We start from the raw sequence: 12,956 nt of genomic DNA, 5'->3' as shown, positions 1-12,956 counted from the left end.
ATATATGTTTTTAGTACTCTCATTTGGTTTATAGGCAATAAAAGCGATACCTCCTCAAATGACAATATTTTCCTTTCAAAATGCGATTTATATTTTCCTAAGACCTTTTGAGAACCATCTGCGATTTAGTTTCCATGAGCCATGTCACTCTAGATCTCCAGCAAAGCCTCGCTAAAAGCTCTTCAGTTCTCGTGGAAATGCCAAATATATATCTCATAAGTAGTAACGACCAATTTCGCAGTTTTTGTTTGTGTTGGCGGCAGGCGCCTTGAGCTTTGCATTAAGTAGACTTTACTTTAAAGTTGCATCAACGCCAGGCCAAGCCAGACAAAGTTTTTAGCCAGCGCCAAAAGCGGAGAGAGCGGAATAAAGTTGAATCAGAGGGCGAAAGCTGGGTGGAACTGTCATTTTCCTTGGAATTTTCCTCAACATATTGTCAGAGCTCTCAGCGGGAGACGCCAATGACAACGACAACGAAAACGGCAACGACAACGACAACGACATCGCCGGCAAACTCTGGGCCTTGGTAGCTGCAATGCCTCCGTTCCAGAAGTGCCTTTCATGGCTAAAATTCAATTTGCCTTTGATTTATGCATTTTACGTCAGATTTGCACGCCGGCCTGAAGGGCTTTTCAAACTTAAAGTCAGTGAAGTCTGGAGTCTGTATTAAATGCAAATGATGACCCAGCGAAGGTCGATTTGTTTCGGGAAGACAACCGTGACAGAATGTGCATTCGGCTTTGGCCACAACGGGTTCTTTGACTGTCCTTTGAGTGAACTTGACATCCCATTTTGTGTGTGTGAGGCTCCTTCCGATGCAATTACCTGGAGGCGCTCGGGTAATACATATATTTTAACTTGTTATTCCCTTTACAAAAATTATATAAATTGGGTTTCACATTTACTTTATTGCAAGGCGATTTCTGTGGTCCCCTGATGGGGTTTCTTGAACCAGTTACAAGATCTATTCGGTAGACAATATCCAGAGCTCACAAGGGGCCACTGCAAGATCGAACTTACTGCATTTGCATTAGCCTTTCACTAGAATTTCCAACTCTTTCATTGTGATGACTTTAGTACAGCAGTAGCTGGTAGAGTTGAGAGACCAACCAACCCCCGCAGAGCATGAGCATGTCCATGGTGAGTGTAACGCCGCCATTTTTAAAGTCATTAACTGTCTTCTGGATCCAATCTCTGTAGTGCGGAAAGCTAACAAACTTCATGGACCGACCCTCAGAACAGCCCATAGTTCCGGCAATGATTCCGGCGAGAGCACCCTGACAAATGAGCGGCCCGCCCATGTCACCGGCGCACATCTGACCTTTGGTTTTGGGATGCACACATATGTCATCTTCATAAAATGAGTCGATTTCCCTTTTGCAGTCTGACGGCGAGCTAAGGATCACATTCAGATATAGAATTTCATCCGAGTAAGGTCCGTGCTGAAAGTAGTAAGCAAATAAGAATATGGGTATATGGGTTTCCAAATGGATAGCATCGTAATTCACCTGATATAGCTGCCCCCAGCCCATGGTTAAACAGGTATTGTTAACGGTCACGTTCGCCTTTTTGCGTAACGCAATAGGCTGCACCTCGGGGTTGTAGCTGGGAATTCGTTTGTTGAGCCGGATAATGGCCAGGTCGTTTTTCTTGTAGCGCTCGTAATCCGGATGCACCATTAGGCGATCTGCGATCCGGCTGTCATCGTGGACATTGTACGAGTCCAGCCGTTTGAAGTGACCGAACACCACCTGAATGCCACGCGGCTTCAGCGTGGCCTTATATCTGCTGCGATAGAATTATAAATCTAGAGGAAGGAGGGAATAATCACCTCGGATTCGACACTTACTCCGTCAGACAATGGGCGGCGGTTAGCACGGCTCGGCTGCTGATCAGGATACCGGCGCAGAAGTGATTATCACCGGGATTCTTCAAATAGCTAACCGTCCTGATAGAGACCACGTGGCGGCTCCATCTAAATATGTTGTGCGTGTGGCCGCCAGAGATCAGGAACTCAAAGGTTTCATCGCTGACATCGGTAATGACCCCGTGGTCGGCCCTGGCAAAGAGTCGAAGTAGGGTAAGCCACAGAAACCAAAAATGGATATTCGGTCTTTTCATTTTTGAAAATTCGAAAAACGACAAACATAAATTGATGTATGTAAAACTAAATTTCAAAATTACATCCAGTCATTTTGAAATTTGAGTGATAGGTCTATCACTAAGTGTATAAAATTATAACGAATAAATAAATATATAATATTAATACGAGCTTAAATGAAAATATAAACCTAAATTTCCCAAATCCCGATCTGAAAACTATAGATAAACCGGAGTTCTAGGTTCTTAAATCAAAGCCATTTATGGGCTTGTCAATGAAATGTCAATAAATCAGTGCGCCCCTAAATAATCCACTCTGTTGCCCCCAATCTTCGTCTCCTCAGCTGATGGAATAATCGCTTCCCGGTCTCCCATATAATGTATGCACATTTATGGTACGTCGAGGGCCGACGAGGGCCATTGTGGGGCAGCCAACCGCAACAGCAATAACAGGAGCATAAAGTAAACATTTCCCTTTTTTATGTGCTCTAGAATTTCTGTGGCGAGGCAAATATTTAGCAGCTGACACTCGTTGTGAGTGGCAGTTGAGAAGCTTCTCTCGTCTGCTCTGGCGGCTCCGGGTGCTCTTGCTGCTCCGGATGCCTCGGCGGCTCCACGTATAATGCAATTTTCAGCCCCCCAACAAATTAAATTCAAATTGTGGACGGATGCAAATTTAATGAAACGCCAACGGCAAAAGACAGCAGCAACATTGGCAAAGCCCCCGGAACTCAAACTCAAACCACAACCGAAGGCAAAGCCAGAAAACCGAAAGCCGAAACCGGAAACCAAAACCGAACAACATGGGACAGGCGCAATAACCAAAATTAAAGCCGCACTAATGAGCAGAGACAATCCCGAAAGAGTGGCGCAAATGTGCCAACGACCAGGCGGCTGCCTGTCTGTGGGTGTGGATGTGGATGTGGATGTGGCCACTGGAGAGGGAATGCATACATGCAGATGCCCATGCCGATGCCAATGCCAACGCAGCTGCAGCTGTGCTGTCTCTGCCTGTGTGAGTGTTGGCCAAGTGATTTTGGCCAAAGTTAAAGTGGTTTTTCAGTTGCGACAAAATTGCACAGGAAGTCACGTTTCCACTTCGCCTGATGCAAAATGACGTATTCCGCAGAGCAGTGCTTTAATCATGGGCTAGTTACTAGTTACTACTATCCGATTTTGCCGCCGAGAGCGGCCTTCGGTGGGTCACCTGGGTCACGGGCATGAAGCCTGTGTCGCCCAGGCAGCGAAGGGTCACGTAGCCCGTTGGATGCACCGTCAGCCAGGTAATGGAGCCATGGTTTAGATTGAGACGCGTCCAGGCAACGGGCGGCAGTTGGAGGGCCCTCAGGATCAGATAGCGGATCACATTCGAATGGCCCACAACTAGTAAATAGGAATCGTGCTCTTGTTCGGGAGTGGCCCGGAAGAAGTACCGCTGAAAGGCGGCCTCGATCCGGGGACCATCACGCTGGTAGGAGAGCTTCACGCGGCGCCAACTGCCATTGGGCGGCGGATCCGCCGGATAGGGGGTTCCCTCAGGCAGCAGCGAGCAGTGCTTCATCTTCTGCGAATCGATGTCCAGCTCCTTCAGGATGATCGTTGCCGTTTCTTCGGCTCGTGGCATTGTGGAGGTCACAACTTGATCCCAGGTCACGCCCATTTCCCGCAGTCTCTGGCCCGTTCTTTGCGCCTGCAGGCGTCCTAGGTCTGTAAGGTGACTGCCGTACAAGGTCCTAGAGTACTCGCCATGCCGCACCAGGATAATGTGGCGCAGGGCGGAGGACTCATTATTAAGGGGGCTGGCCAATTGCTGCGGAGTGGGCTTCTGGCGATCCCAATGGTGGAGCCAGGCACCACTGCCCACCAGGCTCCTCGCCTGCTCTCCATCCTGAACTGCCGCCTGTTCGCCTTCGAGCAGACGGATGGCCAGGTAGGTGACCAGGGAGCCGCAGCTCATAGCTACCACCGAGCGTCCCAGGACCTCCAATCTCATCGGGCAGGACTATTTGTGCGTCAAAGTGGAGCCAGTGTCAAAGCTAATTCCCCTGAAAAGCCTACAGATTTAGCTTTTATTCTAGAAGAGGCTACTGGGATTACTTATTGTTAACTACTTTGGCACATTAAGTTCAGTATTTATATTTCCCATTCATCACTCATTAAGAAGCTGCCCAAGATTCGGACAATTATTGGTTAAGCTCCATTGCAATGGCAATCAACTTTGACTCCTCCGGTCCTGGCGGTGGGCCTTGTTGCACTTTCCAAAGTTTATTCAGATTCGGACTCAAGTTCCCTGCCTTGATTAGCATTCAGGGCGAGGCAAAAGAGTTGGGGAAGTGGACGCTTGAAAGGTTCTGGTCGGGGAACTTTTGTGTCAAAGTTATTTTACCCTCGGCAGGATACTCGAGGACAACTTTCTGAGCGGCAAACTTTGCGCCCTCCACAATCAGCCGGCAAAAAGCCGAATAAGTTAGCAAGGTGATGCCATGGAAAACGAACTGTGAATTCACTCGACCAAAGGACGAGAACGAGAATGAGGACGAGGACGAGTACGAGTAATGTTTGCCTTTAAATCGCCACGGCATTTAATTCCTGCCAGTCAGCCAGCCAGCCAGTCAGCCAGAAAAGGGCAAGTCGGCGGCCTATCGCTGGTTAAATAACTTTGGCCCAAGTTTCTGCTTCATTTAATTTCAACGCCAGCGGCAAAAATGCAAAGGATATCCACAAGTGGCTGGCTGACCAAGCTCCTTTCTGGTGCGCCTAGTCTGTTGGCCGTCAGATTTGGCCTAATGAAGTTGACTGAAACTTTTGACATGCCACCATGACGCCAGAGGGATGTGCGGACTGCGAAGGTTCAGAAGTTGCGCCAAGTGAAAACCCCATCGATTGGTGACCGCCTGGAATTGAAATTAGGCGAGTTTTCCTGAACGAGAAGGAACTAATGCCGGTTTATCACCCTTAAAAGTCCCCACAGAGGCATTGGGGGACACACTGCCCTGCCCTGCCCTGGCCTGCCCTCAGCTTGGCCTTGTCCGCTGGCACACATTCAGCAGTAGCTGCTAGTCCCTGAGAGGGCCTCCTCGCAATAAGCCACTTGACGTAGCCATAAAGCAGATCTCGCATTGTGCGTCCTAGAATACGATGGGGGATTACTCTTACAAGGTGTCTGAATAAATGCGTGTATATATAGTAGGTGTGAAAGGCAGCAGGAAATGAATGCCGGAGAAAGTCAATTCAAAGTTGTAATTCATATCCTGAGAACTTGTTCGGCGCTCCATTGAAATATTTACTGCCTGCGGTCTTAGTTTGCAATTTATTGTGCTGAATTTAATATCTGCAAAGTGCATAAATCATAACAGTCTTTGCTTTTATTTATGCTCAGTTGTAAGAGTTTCCGAGTTTTAAGTATTATAAGTAATTATTAAATATTAAATTAAACACTATTTAAAAAGCTACGTTCAACATAGAACTTACCCTTGATTTGTTATTTAATATTCATAGTCTTTAAAAATTTAATCATTTCTTTGAACGAGTAGTTAAGTGTACCCTTAAATATTTATAATTGCAATGTTTGACCCGTTTTGCTTTTTCAATTAAATAAAATTAATTAATATCCATCCGTTTTCCATGGGAAATGATTTTCTGTTTGCATTCCACAAAGATCAACCTACATATGTCGTATGTTCTGCTCTGTGTAGTTTCGGTTAGTTTATGTTTTCAATTTCAGCCACATTAGGCCGAGATGAGAACGAGGAAAGCTATTAACTTGATAATCCCAGCCCATCTGTAACTGGCTAGAGAACTGGGGCAGCTGACACCATTTCCTTCTTGAATTTGCAAACAAATTTACACGAATTTGATTATTATTATGATGGCAATTTGCAAAAATGTCATCCTTCAAGCAAAAGGAGCGAGCAAGCGGAAATTTCTCATTGCACAAAGTGGCACACCAGTCCCGTTGCTCCCATACAGGGTGACCGCTCGTCCGAGATTGAGGAGCAACAAGGAGCAAGGAGGAGCCAGTGCCACCCACTTTAGCTGGGAGCAGCCTGAGGCAACAGTGTTGTCGATTTGTTAGACATTTATTTAGATTTAAGTAGAAAGTAGACTTGCTTCTGACTTATTTTTTAAATGAAAAAAAAAACCCTTTAAAATCTTAATTTCATTTCTCTCAAATTTTTCTTCCTTTTTCCAGCTAACTTTGAATAGAGCTATCCCTATTTTGAAATAGGTTCTTGGGGCAGCACTATCCGATGTAGTCCTTGGCCGCAATTGTCCCGTGCAACGTGGAGTGGACTCGCACAATTCCCTTACATTCAGTGCTGCTCCTTATCGCGGTCACCCATAATTATGGTGTTCGTCTTGGCCGGGACAGGAACAGGCACTGGGAAGCATCTTCTTGCCCTGCTCCTGCGCCTTCAACCCCTGGGCTACCCGCAACGCATCCTGCAGCAGGATGTTCAATTTTCGCTCGTCTTTTATGTTGCTTTGCCATTTTGATTTCCTTATTTGGATTGCCGCGTTGCCATCCCTCTCTATCTTTCTCGTTTTTTTTTTTTTTTTATTTTGCATTACTTTAAGTGGCCGCGACCCAGTGCCACGCCCACTGGCAGCCTGCTGGCCCCAAGCCACCCTTTGCAGATCCTTGACTAGCTGGCAAATTATCTTGTGGCGAAATCAAAAGTTTTCCGTTCTCGGGGCGGCTGTGGAAATCGTGTCAAGGGCACAAAACGCTCGCAGCCGGATCCGAGAAATTATTGCGGAAACGGATAGCAAAGCCGCAAACATTGTTTAACTTTCATTGCCGCTGCTTGTTTGTGTTTGTGCCTCGGCTTCAGCTTCAGCTTCAGCTTGTTCTCGAATAAAAATACTTGCCCGAGTATAAAGCCAACAACAACAGAAACACAAATACGGATAGGGATTGCCAATGAAAGGCAAGTTCCCAACTGCGGTTCGACCTTGTGCGAGTGTGCGAGGGTACGAGTGTGCCGAAAGGATAAGCACTTTCGGGTCCTCAAACTTTTCAGCGAGCAAATAAATATTTAATTTTTCAATTTTCAAGTTTTGGCTCCCGCTCCGCACAAGGCAAGTGCATTCTGAAACATTTTATGCTTTTGCTGGAATTGAATTAAATTGGATTACTGGGAAATTAAACAATAAACTAAAGTGACTGCCTTTGCTTTGTGTGCTCATAATCCCTCGAGCTCATGTAGTTTCTTATTTTATTTATTTTTTTAATGAAAATTATTAAATTAGGTACAGACATTGGTTGTTGTAGAGCTTTCCTTAAGCCTGAAGTATTTCTTTTTAAAATTTGTGTTTTAATGGCTTTCGCAGGACCATAAATTGCAAGAGGCGCATACACAATTGGAAATGAAAACTGCAGTTGCAATCGGTATAGAAACAAGAAAGGAAGCTAACTTCGGCACACCGAAGTTTGTATACCCTTGCAGATTGGTTTATATTATAAATTTAAATGCTGAAAACACTCACAAAACAGAGTTTCATTACATTTTACCTATACTTATTATGTTTACAGTTTGACAGTTACAGTTTTACATTCCCAGCTTTACATTTTCTCCACATTTACCGATCGTTTATATGGCAGCTATATGATGTAGTTCTCCGATTTTCATAAAATTTTTACCAAAATTCTGAAATAATAAAAGAAGATCATTTCTAAAAGTAGATAAGAATATGTTGAAAAACAACGAAGTTATAATTTTTTTCCTATTCATTGTCCGATCGTTCCTATGACAGCTATAAGATATAGTCGTCCGATTTTCATAAAATTTTTACCAAAATTCTGGAATAATATAAAATGGCTATATCTCAAAAATGATGCAAAAATATTGAAAAACAGCCAAGTTATAATTTTTTTTCTCAAAATTTATCGAACATTTGTATGGGAGCTATATGATATAGTCGTCCGATCCGGCCCGTTCCGACATATATAGCAGTGAGAGTATATAGAAGACTCTATGCAAAGTTTCATTCAGATAGCTTTAAAACTGAGGGACTAGTTTGCGTAGAAACGGACAGACGGACGGACGGACAGACGGACGGACAGACGGACAGACGGACAGACGGACAGACGGACAGACGGACAGACGGACATGGCTAGATCGACTCGGCTGTTGATGCTGATCAAGAATATATATACTTTATAGGGTCGGAAACGTCTCCTTCACTGCGTTGCAAACTTCTGACTGAAATTATAATACCCTGCAAGGGTATAAAAATAAACAAATAGAATGCGGAAGCTGCAGGGTTGCCCCATGTCCCTGGAAGCTTAAAATACGGCTAGACTCCACGCACACACTCGGGCCACACTTAATAGCTCATACGCCATGTTGGTCCTTTGTTGACTGCCTCGTTTGTTTACGGTTTAGTGGATTAATGTTTGAGAGGAGGAAAAATAAAAACGAGAAAAAGAAAACTGAAAACTGAAACACAAAACAAGCTAAATAAAAGTCAGCACAGGAATAAAAATAAAGTACAATGTGTACATACGAGCTACCGATCCCGGCATCTGGGCAATTTGTTGTTTTCTTTTGAAGTTAAACAAATCTGCATAAGGTAGAGCCAAAAGCCGTTACAATTTATGGCTCAAGCCAAGGGCTATGTCCGGGTCCGGGACGCAGCCATTGCCCTATCCCCCATTTACTTATTTTCAATGTGCTGCTCTCCACATAAATTTTATATTTGCCTTTTGTCTCAAGCTGAAGCGAAGCTCTTCTCTGCACTTGCAATTGGGCTCTTTCCTTGTTCATTTTTAATTTCCCCTCTTGGCTGCCTAATGGCAATCAAATTACATTGCGCTTTAAAACTAATTGCGTTCATTGCACTCCGAGTTGGAGTCTTTGATATTGGTCCCACAATTTTCAATTAAAAAGCACTACTGGCCACATTTTTGATTAGCCCAAAACGAAGAAACTTGCTCATTTCATCATCATTTTTGGTTTTCCACAGAAACTTTTGTGCAATTAAATTTTGGGCCACTCGGAAAAGCACTCGAAAGAAATAAATATGACTGAAATGAGGCAAGTTCTGAATAGAACCAAAATTTTAGCCCATTATGCTGGCCATAAAATTCAAATACACGACCAGCCAGTGTGTATATATATGTAGGATGTCCCGACATTGTCCGGCAGATCAAGGGCTTTGTGCCTCAGCTGCAGTTTCGCATTACAACAATCGGTCTGGAAAGCGCAATAAATATCCATATTTAACAATAATAATTCATATATACTGCCGCCTAAATCAAACTAACAATGGGCGAATGGCCGGCAAAAAAACTGCACGCACACGTTTATGTTCTGGCAATTGAACAATTCTTTGGGAGCGAACTCTGCATATGTGAAATATATATACTATATAGAATAGAGTATGGCATTGACTGGGAGTTTAGGGATTGATGGGAAATACAGTGTAGATGCGGCTGAGCTTTAGTCAGGAAAAGTCTTTTGGATATTAAAAACCCTATTTATATTGGAATCCTATAGGTACACGTGTGTTTGCTCTAAAAAATGTATTATAATTAATTGAATTTAAATCTAAAAAAAATAGAAAGTAGAAAAAGTTTATTGTTTGACCTTTATCTCTAAGCCGAGATCATTTATGCTAAATAAAACTTATATTTTTATACCCAAAGCTCTATTCACTTACTAAAAAATCAAAGTACTTCGAGTATAACTGATACCCTTTAATAATGGTTTTGCCCAAAAGTCGTGGCAACTTTTTAAGCCGCACACACAGTCAGTACACACACAATCCGCCCAGCCACAGCAGCGGCAACAGTAAAGTTACAATGCATTTGAATAAGTATGTTCGAGCAAGTTCCAAAGTACGGACAGTTAAGCAATGTAATCCTTGTAACCAGGACTCGTGCCTTGTGTGTGGGTGTGGCTGCAAGTATGCTAGAGTGTTTTATCCTCGATTGAAACATGTCGATTGTAGGTCTTATGCATGACTGCCCCGGCATCGATTTTAGTGTTTAGTTTGGCGATTGAAAGCTTAGTTTTTGGGGAATAATTTACAAAAACCATTTTAGTTAATTTATGACTTGGAAGAAACCTTTTATATCTACATTTATACACAATACATAGCCTTAAGTCACTTTTAGATGACAGGACCACAGCCTGTGCAGGTATATGTTTAAAATATTTTAAAGAAGACCTTGTTATATCGATAGATATTAAATAGTAATATCAAGAGTAGGAAATTCCTGACTTAATTTATAAAAAAAACCAATTTAGAATTGCAATTTTGTTCTGCTTAAGTGGAAAATCAAATTATAAAATCCATTTTAATTGCCGTTCTAAAAATGTTTTAACCTTTTGAATGGCAAGGAAAGCGAAAATGCACTCGGCCCGGGGTGTAATTACATTTAACTGCAATTAAAAGTCACAAAAGTTCGGCTTAGTCAGTTTAAAATATGGGAATCTAGTCCGCGCCGCCATGACGACGACGACGACAACTCGCAGGTCACCTTCCCGCTTCACACTCAGTTGGCTCCTGGCTCTGGGCCATGCCAAGTCAAGCAACCAACCAACCAAGCAGCCAAGCAGCCGGAGTTGTGCAATGTCAGCTCCGCCATTTAGCCTTGTCACATTATTTTGCTTATCCCCATAGTCCTAAACTGTGGCAGGACTTTTCCTGCATCCTCCATTCTCTCTTGGATCCTTGGTACTTGGCCTGGTAACTGCTGGCGCTGCTGCTGCTGCTGCTACTGCTCTTTCTACTCCATCTGATTCCGGCGCTTAGCTCCGTTTTTGGCCCTAATTGTTGGTGTAATCGCTGCTTGGCTGACGGCGGCTTGGTGGCGAACATCCGCCTTTCATTCATTCATGGTTATCCATTTCCCCTGCCGCCTCGAGTTTGGATTTTCGCACGCTCGTCCGCCGGCAGCGTCATCAACAGCGGCCCGAAAATGCGAGTATCTCCGAGAGCCTTGGAGTCATCAGCATTATCAACCACTAAAGTATATATATATGATGCATATATATGGTGGGGTGAACCTTGGAGAATACACAGAGCAAAGCTCTAATATTTTGGGTATTAAATATAATTGAAAGTCTTAAATTGCTATCTTTAACCTTTTTATTTAAAGAAAGATCTTACATTAAATACTAAGAAGTGTATTTAGAAAAAAGTTACCACTTAAATTATTATAAAAAAATAAGCTTGAATAGTTTACGGTTTTTCCTGCATTCCACATGGCGTATACGTGATATTACTCATACGCCATGTGACTCACTGGAGGGACTCTCACAAGGGCCACCCTAGCACAAACATTATTTAGTTTTCGGTGCATCCTTGCTCACTTCACTTGAGTTAAGCTAAGTTGGCCTGTGTAGAACATGCCATCCGTGTGATAGTTGAGCTGGGCTTTACGGATGGCTTCCGTCCGTGGCCATGTCCGCTTTTTTTCGCTGCTTCTCCAGCTCCAGCCTTAGCTTCAGGTCTAGTTCTGCCCTGCAACGGATGTTCAATTTCCCTTTCTTACCCAGGCTTACATGATTTCCTTTAAATTATTTATTCCAGCAGCCGGCCTACAAGGCATTTTAGCTAAATAGCTCAGCGCCATCCATCTCCGTTACTCGATGGCTACACGGGAGTATATCGGTGTATATATAGTACAATACGGCACTGCCTTTGTTTCATTTGCATTGGCAACGTATGCAGCAGCAGTTGATAGCCTCAATTATGCCACTTCTACATGGCAGTTCAGCCTTCATCAAGATGTATAAAATATGCAAATGAATCCGGGTCTCTCGAATTTTGCAAATTTATGTAAAGTTACTTGTACGCCGGCAAGACGCTCTTAAGAGCTCAGGCCCGCCGGGAGCCTTTGTCTCACTGTGCCAGCGAAACTGTTATACTCGAACTGAGGGGAATTTCCGGCAATGGAACGCCAGGGTTGTGAATCTGTGAGCGATGTTGCACCTGCTGCTGCTGCTGGATTGCTCAAAATAAAATAAAATAAGAAAGAGGATAGCCTTAATATTTAATCTTTCAATTAACAAGTTGGAAGGGCAACAAAAAACATACAGTCTCTTATTGTCTTTCCATTTACTTGCTGTTTTTTCCTGGCACTCCTGGATCTCACGGCTCTTCCGGCGCTGCTCAGTTCCGTGTTTATTCTCATGCAAATACTTCACACTTATTGCGCCTTGCTGTGGCATCCGTGACATTCGCCGCCCACTTCCGGCGCCCACTCGCTTCTCGTTCTGTGCATAATGCGCCCCGCAGTGATAAAGGACGAAAAAAAAGGAACGGTAAAGAAAAGGGCGCTGGGGAACCTTTGTTTAAATCTACGCGGAGAAAGCATAGCGTCTTCTTCTCTGCTCCCCCCCAGGTCCCCTAGCAATTTGTACGCCTCAGTGCGTGCGCATTTCTGGGCACTTAGGTTTCTATATAGGTGCCCCCAGTCCTCGTAGCTTCCCTGCTCCCCGGCCATTGCTTAATTTTTGCCTTAACGAACTCGCCGCTCATCTTTTTCAGCTTTCTAGCAAGCAGCCGAGAGCTCAGCTCTCCTCTTTTTTTCTGTTTTGCCATTGAACATTTTATAAATTGAGACTATTTTGCATTTCTCATTAGGGGAAGGAGCGGAGTGACGGGGGGCTTGGGGGCCACACCGTTGATGAGTGCAATTAGCAATTTGCATAGTAAAAACTAAAGAAATTTCATTTTTATTTAAATTCTTTTCTTTTCTTTTCCATTTCCCACTTGTCTAGCTATCTTTATTTTTTTTCTAGGAAGTTTGCAAGTGGCAGGCAAAACAATTTTCATAAATAATAAGTAGCCGGCTCTTGGTTATCCTAGTTAAACTCAAGTTAAAATCTTGCTGATGTTGT

At 43.6% G+C, this 12,956-nt stretch overlaps 2 protein-coding genes across 3 annotated transcripts; both read right to left on the bottom strand.

Annotated features, from left to right (window-relative positions):
• Positions 1 to 834: 834 nt before the first annotated feature.
• On the bottom strand, positions 835 to 2,233 carry LOC108070799 (chymotrypsin-2). Of its 2 annotated transcripts, none has more exons than XM_017161400.3 (3): positions 1,850 to 2,233; positions 1,509 to 1,785; positions 835 to 1,442 (listed from the first exon to the last, which is right to left on the bottom strand). In XM_017161400.3, exons 1-3 carry the CDS (start codon positions 2,119 to 2,121, stop codon positions 1,074 to 1,076), a joined length of 918 nt encoding a protein of 305 aa, XP_017016889.1. In that variant the 5' UTR covers positions 2,122 to 2,233; the 3' UTR covers positions 835 to 1,073. The 2 variants fall into 2 exon arrangements, with proteins under 2 accessions (XP_017016889.1, XP_017016888.1); XM_017161399.3 differs by having other exon boundaries at positions 1,509 to 1,788; positions 1,850 to 2,230.
• Positions 2,234 to 3,186: 953 nt separating this feature from the next.
• Pgam5-2 (Phosphoglycerate mutase 5-2) lies at positions 3,187 to 4,177 on the bottom strand. Its single transcript, XM_017161397.3, has one exon. The coding sequence runs from the start codon at positions 4,091 to 4,093 to the stop codon at positions 3,257 to 3,259; it is 837 nt and encodes a 278-aa protein (XP_017016886.1). The 5' UTR covers positions 4,094 to 4,177; the 3' UTR covers positions 3,187 to 3,256.
• Positions 4,178 to 12,956: the final 8,779 nt, after the last annotated feature.

This window comes from Drosophila kikkawai, chromosome 2R (assembly GCF_030179895.1).
Source record: "Drosophila kikkawai strain 14028-0561.14 chromosome 2R, DkikHiC1v2, whole genome shotgun sequence".
Taxonomy (NCBI): Eukaryota; Metazoa; Arthropoda; class Insecta; order Diptera; family Drosophilidae; genus Drosophila; species Drosophila kikkawai.
This window is presented reverse-complemented; position numbering and strand designations above follow the sequence as displayed.

Bases quoted from the DNA above. Each gene is read 5' to 3' on its own strand.
- Pgam5-2 (XM_017161397.3), bottom strand. From the start codon at position 4,093: ATGAGATTGGAGGTCCTGGGACGCTCGGTGGTAGCTATGAGCTGCGGC.
- LOC108070799 (XM_017161399.3), bottom strand. From the start codon at position 2,121: ATGAAAAGACCGAATATCCATTTTTGGTTTCTGTGGCTTACCCTACTT. The intron at 1,789-1,849 runs GTAAGTGTCGAA...ATTCTATCGCAG, and splicing joins GCCGCCCATTGTCTGACGGA to CAGATATAAGGCCACGCTGA. The intron at 1,443-1,508 runs GTGAATTACGAT...TACTACTTTCAG, and splicing joins GCTGGGGGCAGCTATATCAG to CACGGACCTTACTCGGATGA.